The following is a 27,536-nucleotide window of genomic DNA, read 5'->3' on the forward strand; positions in this document are numbered from 1 at the left end:
CTATACCTGGAGGTATTCTGGGTACCACCTCCCGAATAGCATCAAACACAACAAACCAGTCATCATCTATCTCTGGTTGTGATTGGGATGACTGCGGTTTTGTTTGGCAAATCTGTGGAAGTTCCTCCTCAATGTGTTTTATTTCAATCACCGGTCCAACAACTGGATAGTTCTTAGCTGGCATTGGCATTACTGTTTTAGAATGAAAAAATAGTTTGTTTGGTTTGCTGAAGTATGAAAAAAACACATAAGATGGAAGCAACGAAGTAGGTACCTGTTGGGACAAAGGATATTTCCCTGGTAACAATATCCAGAAGTAGAAACCAATCATCAACTTTAGTCATGACTGGTTGGACTGTTTTCTGCTCTGGATATATTTTCATAGGAGCCTCAACTCGCTGCAGCATTATTTTTTCTACTTCAACATCTACTTGTTCTTCAATCAGAGTAGACATGCTTTTTGGGGGGTCATCATGCACAGCCATGGTCACTTGAAAAAATAAGCATTTAAAAATATTTTACCACTGAAGGTTTTATGCAATAAGAAATTAGCATGTGGGCAAAGTCAGCAAAACCTGGTGACACAAACAATGTTTCTCTTGTGGGAACATCCAGTAGTAAAAACCAGTCATGCTCACTTTCTCTTACACCCCGGGACAGCATTGTGACTTCTCTTAGGTTCAGATCATCGTTTAGTTCCGTTTCTTCCACTAATCCAACTTCTGCAGGTTTGTCTCTCATTTCCACTGCTTCTACTTCAGCCAGAGAGACGTCGTCTTTAGCAGGGACCTCAAAAGCCACTACAAAAATATACAAATCCTCAGGCACCACAGGTTGCAAAGGGGCCAAGAATGCCAGCAAAGCTCAATGTGACTGCTTGCTTTAGTAAAAGGGATGACATTTAAGCAATACCTGGTTGTACATAAGTTGTTTCTTTGGGAACAACATCCAACAACACAAACCAGTCATCGTCTCGCTCTTTTACCAGCTGCTGTTGCATTTCTTGAAGATGTCTTGGTGCTTCTTCCCTTATCTCTCTTTCTTCAAGCATCACCTCCCTAATCTCCTTGAACTTTTCAACCACAGAGACCAAACTTTCTGCCTCCATTGGGACTTGTTTCGTGAAGGTAACTGACATGAGTAGAACATGGATGAGCATGACAACAACAGACAAGCGAGTGTTCTGGAAATCAGGACACAAGGATTCAGCACTACCTGGTTGGACATATCTTGGAACCACATTTAGCGACACAAACCAGTCATCTCTTTCAGGGTTGGTCTGTGGTTGTGGGATCTTTTCTTCTGCTATGGATGGCTCTTCCAATGTTAAGACCCTCTCATCCTCATATGTTGTAGCCTTTGCTTTTGAAGTGAAAAACTCCCCATCATCCAAATCAACATGTTCCACTGATGCGACTAATCAAAGTAAAGAAAAATAGGAGAGAAAAGTTGCTCCAAAGACTCAAAAGGAAGATATTCAACAAATTAAACCAACAAGAATTTAGTTTAAACAAAATTGGATAGCAATTATAGCTCCACAGTCAAAACTTGTACTTAAACAAATAAGCACTGAAGACCGATTTAAGTTTCTTAGTTCAAATTGAAATACTTTACCTGGTGGTTTGACAATAGCTGTGTATGGTGGACGGTCAAAAAGCATGACCCAGATATCCCGTTCTTCTACTAGTTGAGATCTATCTTCAAACTCAGGCCTCTCTGTAACACTCTTAGCTTTCTTGTCCTTTATTATTGTCTTCAGTCTAATCTCATCTAACTTTTTTTCTGCTATTAGCTTTGTCTGTGCTGCTTTCACAGCATCATGCTGCTGCTGCATTCTCTGGTCTACAAACGCAACTCTCTTCTTAGTCCTTTCCACTATGTGATAAGATACCTCAAAAGAGGAAATTAGTTGTGGCGAACTAATCTTTTTCTCCACCTCATTTTGCCATTCATGTTCGATCAGACGTAGCTTTTGTCTCAAATTTTCATCAAACAAACTGGCATCCTTTGCCTTGTTTTTACTCTCAATCCTTGCCTCATCTACCTCAGGTGACAGTCCTTTTAAAAACACCTCTTTTATTTGCTCCTCTAATTCATCCACCTCTTCTCCATCTTTACTTTTCCTTACCATCATCACAGAATTTTTTAACACAGTCCGAGTTATAGTTTCACTTTCTTTTTGTAGTTCTTCCTCTTTTAGCTTAGCAACTTCTTCTTCTCCTAATTCCTCTTCTATGACTTCCTGGATCCTATCTGCCATTTCATCTACTTCCTGGAGCCTCTCTTCCAAGTCCCTCACTTTCCTCAGCCTCCTTTCCAAATCTTCCATCTCTTCTAGCTTGTCCACCATTATCACCATCGACTGTAGCCTCTCTTTGAGCTCCTCATCTGTCAGTTTTTGTTCTGTAAAACTCTCAGTCTGTTCATCCTTCACCTGGATGTGGGCTGCAGGGAGGGGAACAGGTAAGGACTATGAATCATTAAAAAGGCTGGTATGTGACAATAGTGCTCGTTATGTCACATGTATTGTCTGTTCAAAAATTGTAATGGCACACAGAGTGACTCACGATGAAGTTTCTCAACATGCTCATAAAATGACAGGCTGGGGATTCGGTCAAAAGAGCTGAACCAATCTTGGTGCTTTTTCCGTGTTGGTTGCAATAACCTGTCAATAGTGCTGGCATTTGCCAAGCTAAGCTTAACTGACAAGGTGAGAAGAAAAAGAGCGTAGACAAAATAAACAGAATTACATAAAAACCCAAAATGTGGAATAAATGTCTGAAGAAAATTAATAAGAAAAGCTGATCATGAAGCTGACATGTATTACAAGCGACCATACCTGGTTTAACAAAATCAACAGACGGGGAAAACGGAAAAGGAGGATGTCGTTTCAGCAGGACAGACCACTCATCTTTCTTTCTAGTCTTCAGTTGTGCATCAGTTGAAAGCTCCCACCATGGCAGACCACCTTTCTGAGTGTTCCAGGACTGAATATATGCCTGCTCAGGCTCACCTGTGGCTGTTAAGAGATGACGATGTGATGGCAAAATGTAATGATGACCATGGGGGAACAACACTTAGTGCTACAACGCACATGAAAGGCTTTGTGAGTCCAGTAAGGGGAAGTTAGTTAGCTAAGTGATATGGGTTTCTGATACGGCTAAGTAGCGCAGGTGCTACATCCAAAATGGGTAACCAATGCTGTCATCATAATCTGTTGTTTCAATAACAGACAATCAAGCAGAGATGGTTACAAAGCTAGATAGCCAGGTTAAGATGATGAGCCTCAAGCAAAAACAGAAGAAATTATATAGCAAGTATTAAGCTGCAGCATTTGAGCAAGTCAAAACAAGGAACAGAAGCATCAAGGTTGAATATGCATTGGTAATCAGGGTTGTGACCAAAGACACCCTGAGATCACGCCAGGGAAAGCTGAGTTGGTCATTGAACTGAAAAGTTAAAAATTAATGCCAGAGGTGAAGGGTCTCTCTAGTGAGAGTGTTAAATGTGGCAAATGAGCCATGTGTGGAAGCCATGTAGCCATTAGTGAATCAACAAATGGGCAAAAAGCACAAGCGAAGCTCCACACAGTTCCAGGTACCTGGAAGTTTTAGGAAAGGGTGGGGATTGTCAGAATTAAATATCAACGACCAGTCATCAACCTTAGACCTGGTTGATGCTATCAGGGTCTGGAGAGTTTGATATCCAGCTGTTGGACCAAAAGAAGTGTCTCTCTGAGTATTTTTTATTATAAGATGTTTATGGAATGCAACGATAGACATATAGTGCATACCTCCATCGAAATTGCGGGAGAGGCGTTTGCTTGCAGAACGTGTGAAGCGAGGAGCAGGGCGGTCAATCATGGAGCTGGCTTGCCGGGTCTGGACTTGAGTGCGCCCGCTGTACCTGAACTTGGAGCCCAGGACAAGGAAGCGACGTGATGAGGGAGCCTCTATTGTTGAAACCCTAAGGAATAAAATAATTCTTTGAGTTTCGTCGGCCAGTCTCTTTAATTCACATGAGAAGCCACATAGAACATGCTGAATTAAAGTGCACTAAATTATTTTATATTCCATATTTGGCTATGTTGTGTAACTTGGCACGCAACAACTGTGACCCTTGGAGGGTTCATTCTCTGGTTAGGTCGAGTGCACTGTTGCTGGTCAAATAGACGTGGAGCCAATTTCACGGATTAGGCAGCTGTTAGCCAATTATGCAGAGGACAGAGAACAGACGTGTCACCAAGGAGGGAAATGATATTTAAATTGGGCAAGATCAATCTATTCTTACCTAAAGAAGGTGTGATGTTCAACACAGACCTTCCACAACTTCTTTGAGGCTTTGTAATTTGGCAGTTTGAAGCCAATTGTGCTTTCATACTGCTCTTGCTGAGGGCCAAAAGGAAAAAAAAGTTACGATAGAGTCAGAGATAGTGACATTGGGTTGATTACATTAGTCGGCCACACAGCCTGAAGCATGACATTTACCCTGAAGCAAGGTCGCATTAGTAAATTCTAAATCCGGTCAAGTCAAACAATTTAATTACTTAAAAAACAATGAATAGGATTACTAATATTTCTAGGCCATGTGAAAAGCAAGAAAAGGAAACAGCCAGCGGGTCAGACGATTCAAAATATATACTAGCTCTGATTTAACACAATCATTTAAAGTAGCTAATACTAAATAATGACTTTCACAAAGGTGCTAAGGCAAGTGGCATTGTTTTCCCCCATAGCATTGGTTTGTATAATCAGCAGAATCCGAAAAGCTGCACTGCTCACTTCTAAGAATATTTGTGGATATGTTCCACATATCAAAGACCCATGACATTTTGGTGCACATTGTAATTTTGGAAAAAATAATTATTTTCTCTCATCGCTATGTGCTTACTATGCAACAATGTCAACACTTGTGCCCTAAAATTAAACTACCGGGGATGTATGGGTCTTATTCATGCTATGCTACACTATCCATTAGAGGTGGGTATCTTTGGGCACCTCACAATTCGATTCAGATTACGATTCAGGAGCTACGATTCGATTAAAAATCGATTATTGATGCATCTTTAATTTAAGTATATTGAAGTAGTTTTACATTTTTTTGTTTCACTAAATTAGCGTTCATCACTTGCAACTTTTAAAAACTGTGCATTTGTAATAAAAAACAGTTAAATTAATTTCCATCACATTTTCTATGTTATATTAAATGTGTGCAAAACAGGAACATAAGTGCCCTGTAATAAAAGAGCTGGTCGGATCTCTCAGTGAGGTGGCTCGCTGTAGTTAGCCATATTTTAGAACTGTCTGCCTACCATTATTTACTATAAATAAATGAATGATCAATTATTGACATTTACTAATCGATTTTATAATCGATCATGTCCAAATTGCGATGCATCTAAAAATCGATTATTTCCCCACCTTTACGATCCATCACACATCAGTCATCATTTAAGCTAACTTTTAGGGTGTGTTAAAATGAATAATTACTTTAAAACTTTGGTAAGAAATTAATTTGTAACCACAGTTAAATCATTTCTAATTGTTTTATTCATAGAAGGACAAACATTATATTATGATTTACCTCAGATGGCCTGATCTTGATAAAGAAGCTGCTACGTTTGTAAGAGATTTTGAGAACTTTTGGCCAAGGAAAACGGTTGATTCTGAGCTTGTCTTTGTAAACCATCAGACCACCAGAGCAAACCCCCAGCGTAATGTCCACACCATCAAGATCCTGGAAGCACAAACAGTAGAGCGTTTTAACAGTTTTTAGCGTTCTTTACAACACAAATCCAGTGGGGGGCAGACTTTCTCACACTATGAGGTCATGGAGTACTTAATCCCCACTTCCTGAGCAGTATCCAACATTGATTTTGTAATTAAAACATGAATATGATTGATACAGATGATGTCACAACATAATGGAATGCATTTAAAAAATGAATGTAAGCAAGTTTATATTCAAACATTAACTTCGGTGAACAATCTCCATGAACTTAATCTAACATATTTTACCTTGGCTTGGTGCAGGTCCACACCATACATAGCTAGCTTCTTGGCATTTTCCAAAAACAACAGGTCAGCTTGGGCTGGACTCATTGACCTTTGATACAAAGAGGTGAATAAAAGGCCAATATAAAAAATAAAACAAATAAAAATAAATCAACATCAGCTTTTCACAATACCAGCATTTCAGTAGTAGTTGAATACCTGTGAATTTCCACGTTTTTTTAATTCTTCATCAATACAACGACAGAAATATAAAAAAGTATGTATTAAAAACTGCTTCAAACTGTCAAATATTTAAGATCACCGTGCCTTAAAAAATATTTTAGCTAAAAATGTGATTGCATTACCAGCTGTTTAGATTTAACTACACATTCAAAAAAGAACAGCAGTGATCTATAACCTCCCAGTACAAACCAAACAATACTATGCTTATAAATGTGACCATAAATAACAATAGTCAACTATTTTATTTTTTGAAAAAGTACAGAAGTGGCGTGAAGACTTCAGTACATAAAACATATTGTTCTGGATATTCTTTCAATATAGTGGTGGCATAATTTGTAATGAAAATAAGGCAAATAAAAAGTCTAAAAAATATACTTAAAAGACAAATCTTTGTTTTATATTTGTTTATTACAATGGGCCTTTGTGCTCAATATTTATTGTGTTTTGTTCATTTTATTTCTATAATGTCACACAGGTTCATAAAGAAAGCGCTGCATTCAGCAAATGGCCTCGGTCAACATTCTGAACACCAATGGTTTACATATTTCACCAAGAAGGCAAAGCGCTGCCAAACGATGGAAGAGTGTCTTTAAGCTGTGTCTTCTTAGCACTTATAAAAGTGATTAAAAATGTTTTTAAAAAAATAAAAAAATAAATAAATAAATAAAAATTAAAAAAATTAAAATAAATAAAAGTGATAAAAGGTTGGATAGCAACTTTGTGGAGGTTTTTAACGCGCTTTGCACACACTCCCTGGGCTTGCGCTAGCGGATCGCCGTTCTCACTTGGGCGGCGAATTCATCGTTTTTCATGACTGCCTAAATTTGATTAGCGAATAATGATGTACGACACACTGCACTTTGTTACTTCCTTTTCTCGTTTCACTCTTAATGCGTACATCGATAAAGTAGCAACAAAGATTTCTTTTATTACGTCTTTCTCTGGCGAATCGATTTAAGAACTTTGTACTCCGCCTACCGCCCGAATGCAGCTGAATTAGGCTCCAGCAACCCCCGCGATTCCGAAAGGGACAAGCGGTAGAAAATGGATGGATGGATAGATCAAACCAATCGTGCCTCTGTGTGCAACTCATGGTTTTGTGTACACTCTTCAGTCATTTATTTTACATGCCTTCTAAACAAAACCCAGGGCTCATTGTAGCAGAGGCAGAGCCTTCCACTCAGGTTCTGTCTTTCTAGTCATGTCTTAGCGCCTCAGCATGTCTGCTTTTTGTGTGTTTTTCCCAGATTGACAAGTTTTGTCTAGTTTGCTAACTCAACATGAGTCCCAAAAAGCCAACAGACCAGCGTGGAAAAAAAGAGGAAATCCCTGTGGATTAAAAAAAAGACTATTTGCGAGGAGTACTGTAAATTAATGTCGCTCTCTGTGCCAAAGCAGACTGTTTGCGCAGTTAGGGAACATTTCCTCTCCATTCCAGGGAAGGGAATGGGGGGGGGGTGTTGTACAGTATTTAATACTAACGATACTAAAAAAAGCTGGTATGGATGTAATTGTTGCGTGTTGATATCAACTTAGTATCAATAGTTTTGACAACCCTAGTCAAATCAGATTCCTTACGTTACAATATATTGTGGAGGCTTACCTGTAAGTGCGATGCAGCTCCATCACTTTGTCCTCCAACTCTTTGCTCTGTCCAGGAGCAAGGCTTAGATCTTTAACATAGTCAGCTCCGTGGACCTCAGGGTCATATTCCCCAAGCTCTGACTGTGCTGTGTAAGAGCCCAGTAAGGATAGGGTGACAAAGGAACAGGGAAGAACCCCACTCATGATGTCTTTCCTCAGCTGAAGACATAGATAGTACCTGGAAAATCATAAGGGGGAAAATTCACATGAAACATATTAGGGAGTCAATTAGCAATTGAGGGAGTGTCATTAAGAGTGACATCTGTATTTGAAATACAGTAATACATTATAGCCACAAGGCAGTCCCACGCAAACAAACAAACATTTAAGGAACATTCACCTGGTGAGGTCTTCGGTGAGCTGTGCTGGGTCAGGAGGGTAGAACTTTATGTTGAACATAAATTCGTAGATAGCACCTGGCACCTGTTTGCGAATCTCCTTGGTGTGTTCCAGCCATGTCTGAGGTAGGAAAACACACTTTATATTACCAAAACTCTGTGTATATTTCTGGGCAATGCAATCCATCGTCATTTAGATCCGAACTTGGCTGAACTTAAAATATATTTTTAAATGTGCAGATTGTCATAAAATAAGTTAGCCACCACAAACAATTCAAAAATGGAGATTGAAACTTTAGTTAAAAGCTGACCTTGTTGCCTGCCGTTTCCCAGTGAACAAGGCCAAAGTAATCTTTCTCCAGCAGGTTGAGGTGGTCGCACACTTTAGTGACGAGCTCCTGCCCTTTAGCGTGTTTCTAAATGAGAAGACAAAGTGGATTTAAAAACAAAACCCAGAAAGGCGAAATCCAGGAACTTGTGCAGTCACTTACATCAAGCTCACACTCAAACGAAGTATCATCCAGTAAGGTGACTTTGCAACGAATGGTTTTCTGTCGTTTGGAGCCTTTGGCGTCATCACCCTTCTTCTCAGTCTTCTTTTCTGTAGCAGGCTTCTGCTCTTTTGTCTCCTCCTTAGGCTTCTCTTCTTCCTTTTCCTCTTTCACCTGCTCTTCTGGTTCTTCCTTTTTCTTTTCCACACCCTCTTCCTTCACTTCTTTGACGTCTTCTGGCTCTTCTTTGATTTCAGCTTCCTCCTTATGTTCCTCTGGAGTGGGCTGGAAAAGACAGAAGAGGGGAAAGTAATACATGAGGATGGAGTGTTTGAAAACATGAGACCAACTACAGAGTAAATACATACAGTATAATAAAAATAACAATATGCAACATTAAGCTGACCTGCATCTCTGCGCTGCTGAGTGAATGTTGATCAGGGGCTTGCTCGGTTTCTGGCTCAGTTTTAAGTTCTGGTTCTGGGGCAGCAATGGGTGCTTTTACTTTCTTTTCACTTGACACTTTCACCTCTTCCCTTTTTTCTTTTTTCCCTGTCTCTTTTTTCTTTCCTTTGTCTGCATCCTGTTTTTGCTTCTTATTGTCGTCCTCTTTCCCCGTCTCCTCCTCTTTCTTTTTAACCTCCTTTAGGTCATCCTCTTCCTTTCTTTTGGTTTCGTTTAGTTTCTCTTCCTCTTTCTTTTTGGCGTCCTTCAATTTATCCTCTTTCTTTTTGCCCTCCTTTAATTTGTCTTCCTCTTTCTTTTTGGCTTCCTTCAATTTCTCCTCTTCTTTTTTCTTGGCCTCCTTGGATTTATCCTCCTCTTTCCTTTTCAATTTCTCCTCTTTTGCTTTCTCCTCCTCCTCTTTCTTTTTTGCCTTCTCCTCCTCTTTCTTCTTTGCTTTTTCTGCCTCTTTTGCCTTTTCTTCTTCCCTTTTCTTCTTATTCTCCTCCTCTCGCTTCTTTGCCCTTTCTTCTTCTTCTGCTTTTTTCTGAGCTTTTTCCTCTTCTTTTTTCTTCACCCTTTCTTCTTTTTCTTTTTTCTTTGCTTCCTTTTTATCAACTTTGTTCTCTTTACTCTCCACCTTGTCAGTCTCTGCACCAATTGTGTCTTTTGCTTCAGTAGCTTTATTTTCTTCTTCTGTCTCCAATTGTTCCTCTTTTTCCAGAGCCTTCTCTACCTTTTCCTCCCTTTGCTGCGTTTTTTTCGCTTCTTCGTCTTCTTTTTTCTTCTCTTGCTCCTCTTCCGTTTTAGCCTCTGTGGTTTTCACCTTCTCTGCATCCCTTTCTTCTGTTTTCTTCTTAGCTTCTTTCTTTTTCTTCTTACTGCCCTTCTTCTCCAGTTTTTCTGGCTCTGTCTTTTTTTCCGCCTTTTGTGGTTTCTCTTCGCTCTTTTTGACCTCTTTTCTGTCCAATTTGTCCTCCTCTATGGGAGCCTCCTTTTCAGTTTTCAGTTTTTCCTCTTTATCCTCTTCTGTGTTGTCAGAGTTTTCCTCTCCGTCCTCCTTTTCCTCTCTTGCTTTCTCTGCCTCAAAGTCCTCTCCTTCGGAACACTGGGAGCGACGTTTGAGAAAAGAGGAAAAGAGTCGAGACAGGCCTTTGCCAGCAGAGGTTCTGGTGCGAGGTTTCAGCTGGTCCTCTTCAGGTGAAGATGTTACATTGGCAGGCCCAGGCTCGGTAGCCTGTACCTGGGTTTGTTTAGCCGACTGCTCGCCCTCTGGCTCAGATGTGGCTGCCTCTGGACTTTGCTTATTCTCAGGTTCGGGTTCAGCACTACTGGCCTTTTGCTTGCCTTCAGTGTCCGCCTCGCTTACGGCACTTGCCTCTGTTGTCATGGTAGCCACTGGGTTGGAGAACAAGAAATGAGTCAAAGATGTAGACAAGGCCACAGTGCTGTTTACAAAGTAAGTGACAGCACAACGCTGCTGCACTTGAAAGACAACAAACAAGATTAGGATCAATCAACTTTAATCCTGTGCTTCGTAAACATGCCTAACACTATTTGCTAAACACATGCAATAAATAACAATACTCTTGAGTTTGTAGATGCAATCCTGTTGGAGTAATTAACATTTTGCTTAATAATGTTCAAACACACATAAAAAAACATTAGTTTTACATAAAGTTGTATGAAAAGTTTGGACGCCGTATGGCCCTTTTTTGTGGAAAAACCTATTTGTTGTGCTCATAATGTAATGGAAGAGTAACTGTATGCCTCTGCATACAATTATACACATGCCCCTGCAAAGATGATTTGGTTAGCCATATCTTGTTCAAACTGTATGCAGCAGTTCAGCAGTAGAAGAGGTACACCATGACCACAGTATGTAACTGTTCGGTTTTAATGGCCGAGAGCCAATTGTCAGCCACGGACAAAATTCGCGTGCTCACGCATATTTGCACAGACATCTCACGATACACGCACATGCACAAACAACACACAATAGATGTCTTTGTTGGATGGCTAGTGTGTTGGTGTTGATATGTTGTTCCAAATTCACAATCCTCCCTGTTACAGACTCATTAAATCTTATGGACACAAAGGAGTCATTCTACTTTGTAGGTGCCCATGAGCATCAATTGTATCAAACGTGCCAATCTTCTGTGTGTCCCATACATACATTTTTACTGTAGCGGACCACCACAATTGCATTTGGACCACCACAAAAACACTGGGCGGTTGTGAGGTTTCCACAACGTACTTTAATATCTGTACCATTTTAGTGTGTCTTTAAAAGGCAGCGCCTGGTGAAGTTGGCTGTGTAAGTTCAGGTTTGTGTACTGCGTGTGAGTGGCTGGCATCTAGCACCATAATAGGGTACTGATAACTACTTTTTTCCACGGTCTGGTGCCATTATGGACAAAGTTTTGGTTACTACCCCTTTTAAATACAGCAAAAAAGTTACTAAGTCATTCCTACTTTGTCTTTTTAAGAAGGCAGATCTGGCATATTTAAAAAGATCTGACTAAAGCCTTGGACTGGCTGAAAAACGCTTGCCAGCATTATGCATTATAACACGCAACCTCTGCTGTCTGAGATGTGTCCCTTACAGTAGCTGTGCATCTTGTCAACTTTTTGCCTAATTGCTTACTAATGTTGCACTGTTTTGTTTCCCCCATGCTTAGTTCAAGGCTTGCCATGCCATGTATGGAGAGGGGGGGAGCTGCTAGACAGGCAGACAGAGGGGTAAGGCCAATCTTCCAGATGTACAGAGCTGCCCAAAAGTGTGTATGTTTGGCCTGGAATAGCATGCATGCACATCCCATTGGAACTGCAGGACAGCAGGAGAGGAGGAGGGGGTACACACAGACAAAATCCTCTTTAGCCCTCCCATTGTTTGTGTCCAGTGACCAATAACTACACTGCACTCTATAACTAATCCCGACTACTACCCTCCCCCCAAGAGACCCCACATAGGCCTTGTCCCCAGGTCAACACACTCACACAGCTATGCATCAGTGCTCATAGTCTCCACTGGGTCTTTTAATGCTCTGTCATCTCAATTCTGATTGCCAGGAAGCAGACAGGCTTCTAATGGACCAGCTGAGCTTGTGCCTGCTGCCGCCTCTATTTTGTGTTGCCTATCTAACATCTCAGCTAACCGCCAGCTGAGCATGGGGAGACGCAATCACTTGACTGATGGAGATAACACAGTGCACAATCAATCTCTTTTTACATGATTTTGCCGCCATGGAAGCAATGATACAAAACACTGTTGTGGTGTAAAGAAATACATTTGTCCTCAATATTAGTACATAATCAGTCTCTCTAATGAGCTAAATTGTAGAAGTAGGTCACCCTCGAGCAAGAATGAGTTAAACTATTTGCCCAACTGGAAGACTGTAGTTAAAATTTGATGAGACCGCCACTAGTACGCTTACAAATTGTTGTTTTTTAGTAAATTACTCACTTCAGCTTGCATTTGAACACACCAGATCACAACAGCTGTCAAGCCTCACAAACAAATGTATAAAAGAAAACCTCTATAACAACTTAAACAAGTACTTTTCAGAATTCAAGTTGTTGTAGAGGTTTTCTTTTATTAATTTGTTTGTGATGCTTGACAGCTGTTGTGACCTGGTGTGTTCAAATGCAAGCAGAAGTGAGACAGTAGGACTAATTGAGGAAGAGCTTTAACAGGAGGAAGAGATATGGTACAGTATATAAATAGCTACATGCGCTCAAAATGCTGGGACTCATTAGTTAGCCTTTACAGAGGAGCTCACATCTATTTATGTCCATAGCATTGCACAGCGTATGGCACGCAAATGCACATGTGCATCCATGCTTGGCCAAACATGAACACAATACTACCAATTAATCAGGATGTTACTGCTCTTTTGTTAACATGCAACATAAATGGCAATGGTGATGCACATTCCTTACATACACTACTATCATATAAGAATGCTGCAATGTAAATAAAGCATGTTTCCTGGCCACTTGGGAGTAGGCTTAAGGAATTAGAAGGAGTTTAGAGTTAATCAGGCCCAAGTTACCCAGTGAGATTATCGCTACCTGCCTGCCTCCAGGGGCTATCTCACTGTCTTAATGCACTCAGGACTCTCAAGCAGCTTTTCTGGATGTGCATATGAATCTTGGTCTGTGTAGGTGTACAAAAAAGGGGAGATGGCAAACGCACAGAGGCGATCAGCTGCACTTATTCACAGTTTTAAATGGAGCTCCCCCCTCCTGGTTAAAAACCAAGAGAATCAGGAGAATTGAAGGCCATGCTGTTTGTCATCGGGCCACATGGTGGCTCTTACTAATAAGATACGCGCCACCGTGTGCCTAGCTCAGCTGCACTGTGTGTTAATGCAAACATGCATGTCCAACATCACCCATTTACCGACAGTGGCTACCATAATATAGATTATGGTGGAAGATGAGTCTGCGAAAGAAGCACAAGGACATTAGAGGATATTGATACTTTCTTCGAGGTTAGGTTAAGTATTCCTTTATCTTAGTCTGGTCTTGCATGTAAACTTATCCAAACCCAGTTCTAAAGTAATCAATATGCACAGACGGCTTGTGCTGTCAATAGAGTAACATAAAACACCATGGGAAATGAATGAAGCAGCCTGATTGATTTTGGTATGGTCCCCTGTAAGTGATTCCAAAACCATTCATTTCCAACACTAACTGGGTTAAAGAATAGTGTGCATTAGAGCAGGGGTCCCCAAATTTTTTTGCAATAGGGACCGGTTTAATGTAGGCATTATTTTCACGGACCGGCCTTCCACGTGTGGCAGATAAATATAGCAAATAAGTGCATAAAAAAATGAATACATTTCTGTGGATTTGTATTTACGTTCTAAAAGTTATGTATTCATATTTTGTGTAATATTCATACGTAGATATACTAATGTTAGCTTTGTTGGTCCAATTTTCCATGCGTAAATACATCTGTTCTTGCTAACTACTTGTGTAATAGGACTATGTGCAATAATACCAGCACTTTAACTTACTAGGCCAAGTGAGATGTGTATTTTCTTCCTTCAGCACAATTATTATATGCAACAATTTAGCACATCTCCATCTGTCTTATGCACTTTAACTACTATGGTCACTTTGTTCCTGATCTGCCCTGATCTTAGGTCATCAACCTGCCGGGGACTGTAGATGGAACCTAGCTTTTTTCTACGATTTGGCACCTTTACATTTGATATCTTTATTAATGTGCATTGTCCCATGTAACAAAGATGTAACAAATATAGCAAATGGCGACTTCCTATCAGGAGTTTTATAATACATCTATGAACAGGTGCATTGGTGTGTCTGGGGGGACTAGCGAAAGTTAAGTAGGAGAAAATGCAGTCGGTTATAAATTATTTAATGTCTCTGTGCGGCCCGGTACCAAATGTGTCACAGACCGTTGTCAGTCCCCGGACCGGTGGTTGGGCACCACTGCATTAGAGCACACCATTGCAGTACTCTTTCAAACATTGAATATAAAAAAATCATTTGTGTCCAGATGTTGGGGATTTACATACAGTACATTGTGCAAAACTTGATTCAGCAAAACAAAAAAATGCTACATTTGAATACCAACATGCAACCTGTGCTGGATACTATCACAACATAGTGTAAATTTAGATTACAGAAATTCTGAGTGAGTTCCTCCACCATTCACAAGGAAAGGATCAGCAGACAGTGAGTGAGTGCATGTGGAGTCTGTTTATTTGCACAACACAGTAGTAGTCTAACTGCTCAAACGCATCATAACTCCCAAAAGAGGATTAACATCAGCAAGCTCCTACGGGACCTCAATGACCTCACTCTCACACAGCAGAGCCACAAACAGCCTTCAGCACCATGCTCTCAACGCTGCTGATTCAGCAATATACAGGCGAGCCCAAGCACCATCACCGTCGTTTCTCAACTTTGCCACTTATTCTTGCTGACCATTGAACCCCATGAACCCTGCCATCCTCCACCCAATGCTCCAAACGCCATATTTGCCTCATGAAAGATGACCGTACTATATTCATAACACAGCGGCATCTTCACTGGAGAGGAGGCGTTTTGCACAAGTTTTTAATGTGTCGTGAGAGAGTGAAAAAGTGCAGGCATACATTTTCATATTGCACCCTCCCTCTGAGTGTGGGTATTTTTAACACATCTCTCCTCCTAGGGGGTGAAAGCAAGTCATGTCATGCAGAAAATTGAATTCAATAGCAGGGGCATCTTTGAGTCAGCCTGTAGCACACAACTGTACGTCAACTATGTCTTGTGTAAAATGGAAGAAATAGCAGAACATATTCGTCATTTAGAATGAATGTGTGTGTGTGTGTAAATATATATATATATATATATATATATATATATATATATATATATATATATATATATATATATATATATATATATATCTCAATGAGACATGTAAATTGTAATGTAAAACTGCATAATGGATTGTGATTTAATTAAAATGCTAATTTACTGTATCACCAGATTCTAATTTAGCAAATTGAGGTTGTATTGCGAGCAAATGTTTGCGGGATTTCAGACGAGTGGAGCCGTGCGCTTCTACCCATGTTTACAAAAACACCTCACATGTAGACATGGCGATTACTTTTCAGGTGCCCCTCATATTTTTTTAAACAACAATAAGGTGCAAATTATATTGAAAGATTTAGTGTACATCGAGTTTCATGTTTAACTTCTGCCCTCAACATCCAGCGCAGACGTGAGCGGATTGTGTTGCACCATTTAAAACCATCCCCGGTATGAAAATGGCGCCGAATGTGCGACGAAACCAAATAAACAAACTCATCCGTCAGCACTAGCGTCATCTTTACATTCAGACTCACCTGCTGCGGGTTTGGCATCAACTAGGAAAAGCAAATGAGAACACAATTAGGAGCCCTCGGCAAAATAAATCCAGTATTGGTCACGTTCACAAGACGAACAATGTTGAGGCGACACACATGCTTTGTTGTGTTCGAGGTGTCCGACGCTCGTAAAGGAGGCGGAGCCAAACCTCCTCGGTCTCGGACCCCACTCGAGCCACATGCAAGGTGCACACAACCGAGGATCGAATCGAACTTAAAAACTTACAATGCACTCATGCATGGATGTCTCCTTCAAAAAAATAAATAAACAGAGTTGATCTTATATCCCCGTATCTAGATGGCTTGCAAAACATAACTCAACCTCTATCTCATTATGTTTTCATGTCATCTGCATTATTCAAACAAGTTATTTTATTTACTTTCCTAACAAGAAAACGATTCAAACTTAAAGGGAAGCTGCACTTTTTGGGGAATTTTGCCTATCATTCACAATATGACAAGCACACATATGTTTTTCTTTACTTATGCATTCTAATTCGTAAAATATAGCAAGTACGAGGTGGATAACAAAGCAGCTAATGGTAGTCACTATTGCGCCCATAAACCCTCTAAAAAACATCCATAAACGCTAACGATACTCCATGTACATCTTGTGACCTGAATATTAACCAAGTGTTAGCAATATTTTTAAGCCCTAACACAGACAAACTATTTTAGTGGTGTCGTGATCACAGATAGCTAACTACCATGCTAACGTAGCTAAGGTATTAACATACTGAGTTGGTAATAGTTAATTATAAATTAAAAATCATGCCTTTCACCTGGATAAGCTTGTGGCCATAAACCGAGAAGTTTTGCGGCACCTTTTTTTATTTTTACCTGCGTGAGGATTATGATTATTTCGTCATCAAAACAGGAAGATAGGAACATCCCACCACCGGCATCTCAGTAAAAGCAGACAGTGTACAGTAAGTGGTTGTTTTATTATGTTGGTAGTTTGTATTTCCTTAGCAGTAGCGCCACTAGCTGGATCTGCTTAACAAACAGCTTCTAAAACTTGTAGCTCATCCTCCGTACATTCAGGCTCTCTGGATCATCATTCGTACCAAAGTAGTTTTTATTGTTTCTCAGAGTGCCATGATTTGTAGTTGTTGTTGTTGTTGAAGGGAAAAAGAACGTTGGGATGCGTCTGTGAAATTAATACGCCGCCGTATGCATAAAATGAGCAAAAGAGGTAATTTTTACATGTTATTATGAATGTGCCTTTTACAACATTACATAGATATTTACACTGTGTACATAAAACGATGATGGAGATTTGTGGATGTTTTTTAGAGCGCTTCATAGGCGGAATAGAGCAAATACCATTAGCTCCATTGTTAGCTGACTTTTGCTAGCGTTTATTTACAAGTAACAATGCATTAAAAAAAGAAAAACGTGTTATTGTCTTACATAAATATTTTTAACAATAGGCAAATTAAAAAAAGTGCAGTTCCCCCACACATACAATGAAGTTGCATTGTCAACCACTTTCATCCAAAAGTGTTACAACCTAATAATGCCAAATTCAAAAATGCACACGCTCGAGCGGCGTCTTAATGGACCCCTAAATGGTCTCCACCCATCTGCCTGACCCCATTAGGGACATACGGCTGATAGGCAGTGTGGGGGTGGAGAAGGGGAAGTGAAGGGTTTCATTATTTCCTTTCAGACACCATCACCGTCAACTCACACAAGAGACAAGTGCACAGTGCAACCACCAGCTATCTCTGAAGCAACATTAAATCAAAGAGCTTACCAGGAAATGGGTGATTGTGTCAATGAGTCCGAAGCAAATCAAGTCCACGGAGGAAAAATCCAAAAATACCCCCGAAACACAGCAACAGTCGTGTTTTTCTTGTAGACTTTGGTCACAGAGCAGCGTGACGTAAAATCGGGGCGTCCAAAGAGCGGTTAAACATTTACTAATGCATTAACAGCACAGACCTGCCTAATCCCGCCTGGGTGCAGACGGAAAGCAATCACTTAGTTTGTTCGTTTCATCCCAGTATGAGGTGGTTATATAGTGAAAGAAACAAAAGGTGATATGAGGCTCAGTTGCTTAGGAGACTGGTGGGGCCGTGCTGCAAAGAGCAGGTGTTGAGCAGGACCCAGGAGAGCGACGATGAGACGGAACCAAGGAGGGGAGGAGCGGCATCCACAGACCCCAAATCCCCTGAGACAACGCCAGATTGAAGCCCTAGACTCCCAGACACCAGCTCACACTCACAAGGCGGACACACCCTTTAAAAAAAGTGGCACACGCTCTTGGGTTTGTTTTCATATGCCTGCCCCCTCACACAAAAAACGGGTACATGCATGATGGTGCATTTCCAGCAGAGTGCACAGCGGATGGGGGTGGGGGTGGGGAAGGGACTATGTTTGTTTGGAACATCTTTATCCCTCTCTGGCTCCCTCACTCAACGATTACGTAATAAAGTTCATTCCACTTCCACCCAGTTCATCTCCCTTTGACTTTCAGCGCTGCATCTGGGCACACATTTCACATCATAAAGCGCCTTTCCCAACCCATACGTCTTATTTATTTATGTAAAACTACACGCCGCTAGGAAAATGCTGCAAAATATGAATCGTGAGTGCACGCTCGGAGGGCATGGTTGCCGCGGTTTTGTTTGTGCTCCCACCCAGAGTTTTCAAGAGCCTTAATGGGATTGCAACCGTACATCAATATTCATAAAGGCACTGTTATATCATGAAGAATTCATAAAGCGAGAATGTTGTATGTTACTGCTTCAGTCTACAAGCAGACATGTTGTCTCCCCTCATTGTTGTCTGGTTTTTGATCATGAACTTGCATTAAAATATCATATATATAACATTCAGTCAGAAATTAATACTAAGTTGCTCTTTTATTTCGTGGGAACTAGCGGCAAACATTATTTCATAAAAGCAATTAAAAATGTCTGAGAAATATCAATAAAAATCCCAATTCTTTATATAACATGTGTTTGTTGTTGAAAGAAGCAACAATGAGATTGCACTGACAAAAACAGGGATGGCCACTTTTATTCACCTCAGTACATCACAATGTATCAAGATAAACTAGTGTGTACTACCACCTAGTGGACAAACACTACATGAGCACATTTTCCAACTCCATTTTCAAATATTTACATTATAACTAAACATGGGAATCTTTGGGCAATTCATGATTGGATTACGATTAAGATCCAGGAGCTACGATTCAATTAAAAAACGATTATTGATGCATCTTTAATTCATGTACATTGATACAGTTTTACTTTTCACTAAATAAGCACTAATGACTTGCAACTTTTAAAAACAGCGCATTTGAAATAAGAACAGTTGAATAATTCCCATTACATGTGTTGAATTAATGGAAATGTGTGCAAAACTGAAACATAAGTGCCCTAAAATAAAGGAGCTGGTCGGATCTTTCGGTGTGGTGCCTCGCTGCGGTCAGCCACATTTTAGAACTGTCGGCATTACTTTATTTACAATGAAATTTGTTTTTTTTTATTGACGTTTACTTTTTTAAATCGCCCATGTTCGAATTTGCAATGCATCCAAAAATCCCCCACCTCTAATTATAACCGAAGACAATTTTACTTTGGTATTGTTTCATCTTATGTATTAATGCTATGACTATCATCACAATAATTAAATCAATTTATTTGTTGACTGGGGTAAAAAAAAAAAAAAAAAACATGTTAGTTACTATGTTTGTAAGGTTCTACTTTAGTCTTTTATTAAAATGAAGAATATGCACCTGGCAAAACATAAATAGCATATTAGAGCAAGGGAATCCCCGCCATTTCCTGGCTACGTTAACACATTGCTTGTAACATGTGTTCACAGAAGATAAAGATGTGTTTGCGTCCATATGCCTCAGGGTAATTCTGGACCCCACCCCTCTCGAAAAAAAGCTGCATAATGTGAGTGCCGGAAAGCCAACAGCAGTGTCCCCAAAATGTTTCAATTTCATATTAATATTCCCACCCCTCTGTGCTTTGCTACCCTATTCCCCTGTCAAATATTGTTAAATATGACTACACTACACTTGTGTATCAAACAAAAAGTGCTCGAGGAATCCATCCATCCCTTGTCTACCGGTTGTCCTTTTTGGGGTCGCCGGGTGCTGGAGCCTCTCCCAGCTGTACAAGGGCGCAAGGCAGGGTATACCCTGGAAAAGTCGCCACCTCATCACAGGGACAACACAGATAGACAACCGTTCACACTCACATTCACACCATCCATCCATCGTGCTGCCCAAGAGGCAGTTACATAAAAATATGCGTAGAGATGGTGGACAAATGGTGCCAGTGGTCTAATACACCAGTGTCAAACTCAAGGCCCAGGGCTAGATCTGGCCCACCATGTCATTTAATGAGGCCCGCGAAAGCCTTGAAATATTATAAAAGTATTTTATCCTTTCTTACTAAATGTATTTGTTCTTTCCATTTTGACAAAAAAATTACATATATTGCATGCAATTGAATATATTTTAAACTTTAATATTATCTAATAATTAAAAAAATATTATACCATCATAAAGTTCAAACTTGTTTTAGTTCAAATAAAAATAATAATTAATATCTGCTTGACTTATAATTTTAAAGCAAGTTATCCCTCAAACTACATAGTGTAAAAATGACAATAGATTTTGACGTAAAAAAAAAAAAAACACTGGGAGCTCAGTTTCTAGAGTTTTACTGTAAAAAAATATAGTACCGTTTTTAAATTTACAGTAATATGCTGTAAAAAAACAAAAAAAACACACACCATAAATTGTACAGTAAAATTGTGGCGACTGAGCTGCCTTTTTGACTGCAAAATCAAGGGTTTTTTTGTGTTTTTTTACAGTGTATGTAAAAAATATAATAATCAAATGCATAGGCAATTGTATGAAAATATCATAAGGCGAATCCCTATTTATTTATTTATTATTTACGGTTACAAGCGGCCCTCTGACGGCAGCCATAACTGTGATGCAACCCTCAGTGAAAAAAAATTTGACCCTCCTGGTCTGAAACATTTTTTTTCAAGGTAAAAAAAAATAGAATGGATACTTACCACATCAGGTCACCAAACATCCCACAGTGTCCATATGAAAAGGTGAGAAAAAAAAGAGTGTCAATTTTGCAAAGAGATATAGAAAATGCATATTATATCCACTTTTCCTCTACAAAAAGCCATAGTAAGAGCATAAGCAATGACAAAAATATAAGCAGTGTCCAGGTAAAACCAAAAAAAATGTAATATCGTCCATTAATTTCAGCAATTCAACTTTAAATGTGAAACTGATATGAAATATAAACTCATTACATGTAAAGTGAGATATGTCGGGCCTTTATTTGTTAGAATTTTGATGATCACAGCTTACAGTTTTTGAAAACCCAACATTTTCTGAGATTTTTAAGTTGAGGTTTTCATAAGCTGTAAACCGTAATTATCAAAATTATGTCAAAAGAAAACTTGAAATATCTTCAGTTGCATGTTATGAGCTATGTCTTATTAGCTTCACCTTATATATTAAATTGCTGGAATAAACCATCCTTTGCACGATATTAAAATGTTTTGAGTTTCACCTGTATATAACTAAAATATAGGGGTGTAAAGATTAATCGATATATCAATTAATTTTCCTTAGATTCAACTACATCTATCTGTGCCCGGCATCGATACTAGAAAAAGGAAACATTGGATTTAAGAATGGCAGACTGACTATACGTATATGAAGATTTTATAGTAATCTTCGGAGTAATAATTGATAGTAAACTATCATGGAAACCCCATGTCAGACACATTAAAGCAAAAATCTCCAACAGTCTCTCAATTATAAACAAAGCAAAACTATACCTTAATGAAAATGCACTGCGTACTTTATACTGCACCTTGGTACTGCCATTCCTTACATATTGTGTTGAAGTGTGGGGGAATACTTACCACAACATAATTAATCCTCTGATCATGTTACAGGAAAGAGCTGTGCGGATCATTCACAACGTTGGTTTTTTAGAACATACTCATAATCTGTTTATGCAATCAAAGGTGCTCAAATTTGATGATCTTGTTAAATATAATACATCAAAAATCTTATACAAAGCATTGAACAAATTATTGCCGCCTAATCTACAACGTTTTTTTATAACACAAGTGCAGGCTCAAAACTTGAGAGGTTTTGGATATTTCTCCTTGCCGAGAGCTCAAACCACTCGTAAACGTTTTTGTGTGTCTGTATGCGGAGTAAAACTATGGAACAAACTGGATTTACAACACAAGCAATGCCAAACTATTAATCGATTTAAACTAGTATACAAACATCGGGTCTGGTTCAAATATAGAGATGAGAGTCTTTCATTTGACTTGCTGTTGTACTCTGTCTCAAAGTGTGAACATGTGCTCAATGTTTCTTTACCATTATTGCTATGTTGACTATTACCATTGTTGGTATTTTGTCCCTTACCATTGTTGGTATTGTTCATTCTTCCTACATTGTTGATACAAATTATTGTTACAGTGTAATAATAATTGTTACCTGTGGTAATGCCACCATCATACAACATTTGTATTATAATCCTTAAACAGAGTAACAGTGAAACTCAGTGTATTAATCACTGAATGAAGAACTGGGGGTGGGATTAAATAAATTATCTTCTTCCCACTCCCTTATAGGGAAGCAGGATCACCATGCTTACATACTGTACATAACCTTTTGCGTTATATAAATGTATACTATTATGTACTTTTTTATGTCATTGCCTGAAATAAATGAATAAATAAAATGAATTAGCACTTGTAATGATAAGGATGTTAATCGTTATTCAAATATGGCTGCCCATCAAAACAAAAATGGCGGATATCTAAGGTAGTTGAAAAATGTCACAACAAATCCAAACCCCACAAGACAATATCACAAATGAAAACACAAAAACTTTCAGCTACAGCACAATTGTAAAGCCACAACAAAGACAAACGACGCAATACAATAGTATAAAGCGGCAACCCAACTTTAAGCCACAAAGGACGCAACCGACACAAGGGATGTGACAGTGGATTTTGTTACGGCAACGGACCAACTTGCAGAACACAACACTATGAAGCCACAACACAACAACTGGCACCCCAAGGAAAAGTCTTTCAATCAGAAACAAATAAATAGCTCTGCTGCTCAGGCCCTTACAAGAGATGGATGAAGGAGGCTATTATACTGTTAAAATGTTGGTTACTGTTCTTTTATTGAAAATTGCTTGAATGTTGAGAATGTGAGCAGAAAAGTCACACAAAAGTCAAGATGTTCATCATAATTCTTGTTCACAAAGTACACAGAAGAAGAATTATGACAAACATCTTGAACCCTTTCTTTCCTTTTATAAGATTATTTATGTATTTAATATTTGTTTGCTTACTATGGTATATTATTTATGTATTATTTATTTGTTCACTGTTCTGTTACAGAGAACAGGCAAATTGTATAAAATTGCTACGGTATGAAAAGGGGTAGGATTAAATAACCTCTGCTTCTTCCTACTCCTTTTCGGACGTGCTGTAATGAAACAACTGGAATTGTGTGACGCATTACATTGTATCATATGCATGTTCGAAATAAACTGAAACTGAACTGAACTGAACACTGATTGAATTTTGTTTTCGAAAAAGTTACTGAATCAATTTTAACTTACTGAATTGTTTCAGATTGTATTGTTCTAAAAAAACAACAATATCATCCCTGAATCGTTTTGTCAACCATAGGTTCTGAATGGAATGGAATCATTGTTAAAACTAATCGTTACACCCCTACTAAAAAACAAAACTTCCATAACAGAGAGCATATGCTGACAATTCCATTTATCTTAGGATTGCCCAGTGATTATTGAAGACATGCATGGACAATTACAATAGAAAGGAAAAGAGCATTTAACTTAACTCTTACAACTTTTGACTCAACGTGAACGTTATTTTATCAGAAATAATTATATGTGACATAGTGCTAGCATACTTTTTGTCAACACAAAAACAATGCCAACTTGACATAAAGTATATGTATACGTATAAAACAAATATTTAGGTAAACACTGAAAATGGAAAGGATTAAAAGAGTGTTATAGAGGGTAATAGAGTGTAATATTTATAGTTGATGTGAGTCTAGCTGAGCAGTAGCACAAAAAATGGAGGTCTTGTTTATTTTTAAAAGCGGGATATTAAGTTGTAAAAACAAATATGCAAAGAATGTCATTATAGAGGTTTCCTACCTGAGGGTAGACATGGTTGGAAGATGTGTTGTCACCATCTTTAGTGAGAAGCCAGGTCATTAGTTGGCGTGTTTCCCTCCTAAAGGGGCAAGACTAGGGAGTGGCTCGCAGGTTTCCACGGACGCGATGACGCAGCCACAATGACCAAGCAAATCCACGTCCTAATGGGTGGGGTTAAAAATGTTGACTTTACTCATCATAACCACTCGTTTCTAATTGACGGTCAAAAAATGGTCATTTGGAACGCACCTGTCGTGGTAAGATGGCAAAAATGTCGTTGCTAATGTGGCTAATGACGCTAGCACAGGTGATCCAGCTGGAACTACCTAATGGTAGGCAGGCGCATGCGCAGATGAAGGGAATATCACCCAGGCAGGACCAACAACAAAGCATAGTCTAGCAATGAGTAGCTGTGCAATAAGTGTGTTTTTATAATATTCAGTGAACGTTATACCTCCATTCAGATGACACATTTTCACAAATTACCAGAAGAAGATAACTGCTATTGCCTTTCACGATGTTAAAGTAGATTGAATAATGATGCAAGTTGGAGGCTCCCAGTCAATCACAGGGCACATTGTGAAACAAAACAAAACATTCAAACCAATGTACAATATTAGATCTCTAAATAATTGTTGAACAGTATTTAAACAGTAGGACTGAAGTGCCATATTGCACACACTGAATTGCATGAATATTCATACAATGGGAAATATGAATGTGTGTGTTTAAATGCATTCCACAAGTTATCTTGTGAAAAAAGGTTGCAGGACCAGTCTTCACCTTTCTCTGTGTGTGATCAACTGGCAGTCCCTATTATCATACTAAGCAGTCACTGGATCCACCCAGTGTGCTTAATGTTACACACACACACAAATACATACGCATACATACACACACACACTGCTCTGGGCCTCCTAGATGGTTGCATATAATGATAAGAGCAACTGTCGCTTGCAAGGGCAGTACAAGTGTACTTCGTATACTGTATAGTACATGAGGGTGTACAGTAATGGCCATCGGGATGGAATAAAAAGTGCATCCGTGATCAGCTATGTTATTGTATTGTCCTTGCAGCCCATTGAATAAAGTGATTGAGTACTTTTCTGACAGCATACCTTTTAAAGATACTTTTTTTTGTCTATAACGGTATATAGATTCCATGTTATGATCTAATATTCAATATTTTAACCAGAAGAAAATAACATATATTGCAATTATGATACTGTACATAGTAATACATTGAATAAAGTAAGTCTCTTTGTCAACCAAAAATGTGTAAAATAAAGGCCACCTCTATAAATACTGTACTTCAATGATGATGTATTATCCAGCATTTTAGAATGGATACACATTATAATTTTAATACATAAAATATTTTGACTACATTTTAACTTTTAATTAGAATTTTACTTTAAATGTTTAGTTTAATCTAAACATTTGTAATCAACTATTGTAACAAATTATTATCATTTTATCATCCATCCATCTATCCATTTATTACTGCTTGTCTCTTTCAGGGTCGCAGGGATGCTGGAGCTATCCCAGCTATGATATAAAATAATGAATTAATATTATATCACAATATTGACACTATACATATTAAGCAGAAAAAAATACACATGACAATTATAATGTAATAACATTTTATCGCAGCTAACTATAGTATTTCTAACATACGTTAACTAAAATTTTAAATTCCTAATTATGTTTTTTATAAGTCAATACCCGCCTTCCGCCCGATTGTAGCTGAGATAGGCTCCAGCGTCCCCCGCGACCCCAAAGGGAATAAGCGGTAGAAAATGGATGGATGGAATATTATTTTTTATAAGTCAATATTATTAACTTATTAATATTGTTTACTTTTTATTGGGGTTTTTTTTACACTGAATTGGAGACATTGCAGACTTTTATTGTTTTTTTAGTGTGTGGTGGTGAACATTAAATATATCAAATATGATACCATGCCTATTAAGTTTTAAAAAGCAACAATGCAGACAATAACATGATATTTAACAGGTTCACATTTACTTAGATCAAATACCTGCCATAGAATAGTATGCCAGTCTATATTACAGTGATTATATTTGCTCACATAATCAGATATTTTGATAGAATTAATGGTTTATCGTTTAAGTTTATTTCGAACATGCACCCACTTACAACATGATACGTCACAACTTCCAGTTTCTCTTTACAACATGTCCAAAAAGGAGTAGGAAGTAGCAGAGCTTATTTAATCCTACCCCCATTCCATTTCATAGCAATTACTAACACACTTGTTAACTTCCTGTTCTCAATTTGCACACAGCTTAAATCCATAATTAATAAATAATCAAGCTGTCAAGAAAATAAATACTTCAATAAGTTGTAATTAACGTAGTCTTCTTTAACAAAGTTTATAATATTTATCAGAGTGCTCCTTCTTTGTACTTTGTAATCACCTTGTGTTTGAACAGCTTCTTAAACCGAATCATATTGGTACTTTGTTTGACTTCTTCGCTTAATCCATCCCGTAATTTAATTTCATATACTAAACGTTTTAAGTGTTGTGCGTGCACACATATGTTTTATATTCAAATTGTCTCTAAGTTTATATTTCCCCCAATTAAGATTATAATATTAATCAAGTATTAATGAAATAATGTGTATCTTCCATGCAATTAAAAATATTTAATAATCACATTTTGTGAATAACGGTATTTTCTTGCTTTATAGTGTGGTGTGCATTAAAAATGGTTCACGGGAATGATGCACAATGAAAGTTTTTAGAATTAGACAAACTTTATTGATCCACAAGGGAAATTGTTCCACAAAGTAGCTCAGTTACAAAGGATGGAGAGGGTAAGGATGGAAAGGATAATGCAGGTATAAAGTAGACTAAAAATGTACCATAGTAGCAATATAAAATATAACATACAGGTAATATTTACATTATGTATATACAGAAATATTATATTATATTTGTATATAATATATAACAAATCCCAATGACTATGTACAATATTACAGTATATATAACAGCTGCAGCAAAAAAAAAAGGGCAGCATAAAATAGAGAGTAGATCCAGCAGAAAATATACATTATAAACAAAGAGAGCACAAAACTATGAGATATTGCTATTATAGAATATTGTGTCACAGTTTACAACGGCATTGGGTTTTTTTCCTTTTTGCTTACAAGAAGAACAAACAAAAAAGTTTTTAACCAATCAAATCTCGCCAACCTTCACCACCAAATGACGTCATTCAGGTGCCTA

The 27,536-nt window shown here is 38.4% G+C and overlaps 1 protein-coding gene across 13 annotated transcripts in view; it reads right to left on the reverse strand.

The window, feature by feature from the left end:
- The window catches only part of LOC133660052 (uncharacterized), a 33,251-nt gene extending 15,019 nt beyond the window's left edge, over positions 1 to 18,232 (reverse strand). For 7 of the 13 annotated variants that reach the window (XM_062063133.1, XM_062063132.1, XM_062063131.1 and 4 more), the window contains exons 1-19: positions 16,023 to 16,208; positions 9,116 to 10,551; positions 8,710 to 8,994; positions 8,530 to 8,634; positions 8,221 to 8,339; positions 7,840 to 8,058; positions 6,018 to 6,105; positions 5,584 to 5,736; positions 4,291 to 4,388; positions 3,794 to 3,966; positions 3,602 to 3,709; positions 2,840 to 3,019; positions 2,568 to 2,702; positions 1,615 to 2,445; positions 1,216 to 1,416; positions 913 to 1,131; positions 639 to 800; positions 275 to 490; positions 7 to 192 (exon numbers count right to left, since the gene is read on the reverse strand). In XM_062063133.1, the coding sequence (XP_061919117.1) occupies positions 7 to 192; positions 275 to 490; positions 639 to 800; positions 913 to 1,131; positions 1,216 to 1,416; positions 1,615 to 2,445; positions 2,568 to 2,702; positions 2,840 to 3,019; positions 3,602 to 3,709; positions 3,794 to 3,966; positions 4,291 to 4,388; positions 5,584 to 5,736; positions 6,018 to 6,105; positions 7,840 to 8,058; positions 8,221 to 8,339; positions 8,530 to 8,634; positions 8,710 to 8,994; positions 9,116 to 10,543 (4,906 nt within the window). In that variant the 5' untranslated portion in view covers positions 10,544 to 10,551; positions 16,023 to 16,208. Of the gene's footprint in view, positions 1 to 6; positions 193 to 274; positions 491 to 638; positions 801 to 912; positions 1,132 to 1,215; positions 1,417 to 1,614; positions 2,446 to 2,567; positions 2,703 to 2,839; positions 3,020 to 3,601; positions 3,710 to 3,793; positions 3,967 to 4,290; positions 4,389 to 5,583; positions 5,737 to 6,017; positions 6,106 to 7,839; positions 8,059 to 8,220; positions 8,340 to 8,529; positions 8,635 to 8,709; positions 8,995 to 9,115; positions 10,552 to 16,022; positions 16,210 to 17,802 lie in introns of those variants that run through there. The other 6 variants (XM_062063129.1, XM_062063128.1, XM_062063127.1 and 3 more) reach the window with 2 other exon arrangements.
- Positions 18,233 to 27,536: the final 9,304 nt, after the last annotated feature.

Source organism: Entelurus aequoreus, linkage group LG11 (genome assembly GCF_033978785.1).
Source record: "Entelurus aequoreus isolate RoL-2023_Sb linkage group LG11, RoL_Eaeq_v1.1, whole genome shotgun sequence".
Lineage (NCBI taxonomy): Eukaryota > Metazoa > Chordata > Actinopteri > Syngnathiformes > Syngnathidae > Entelurus > Entelurus aequoreus.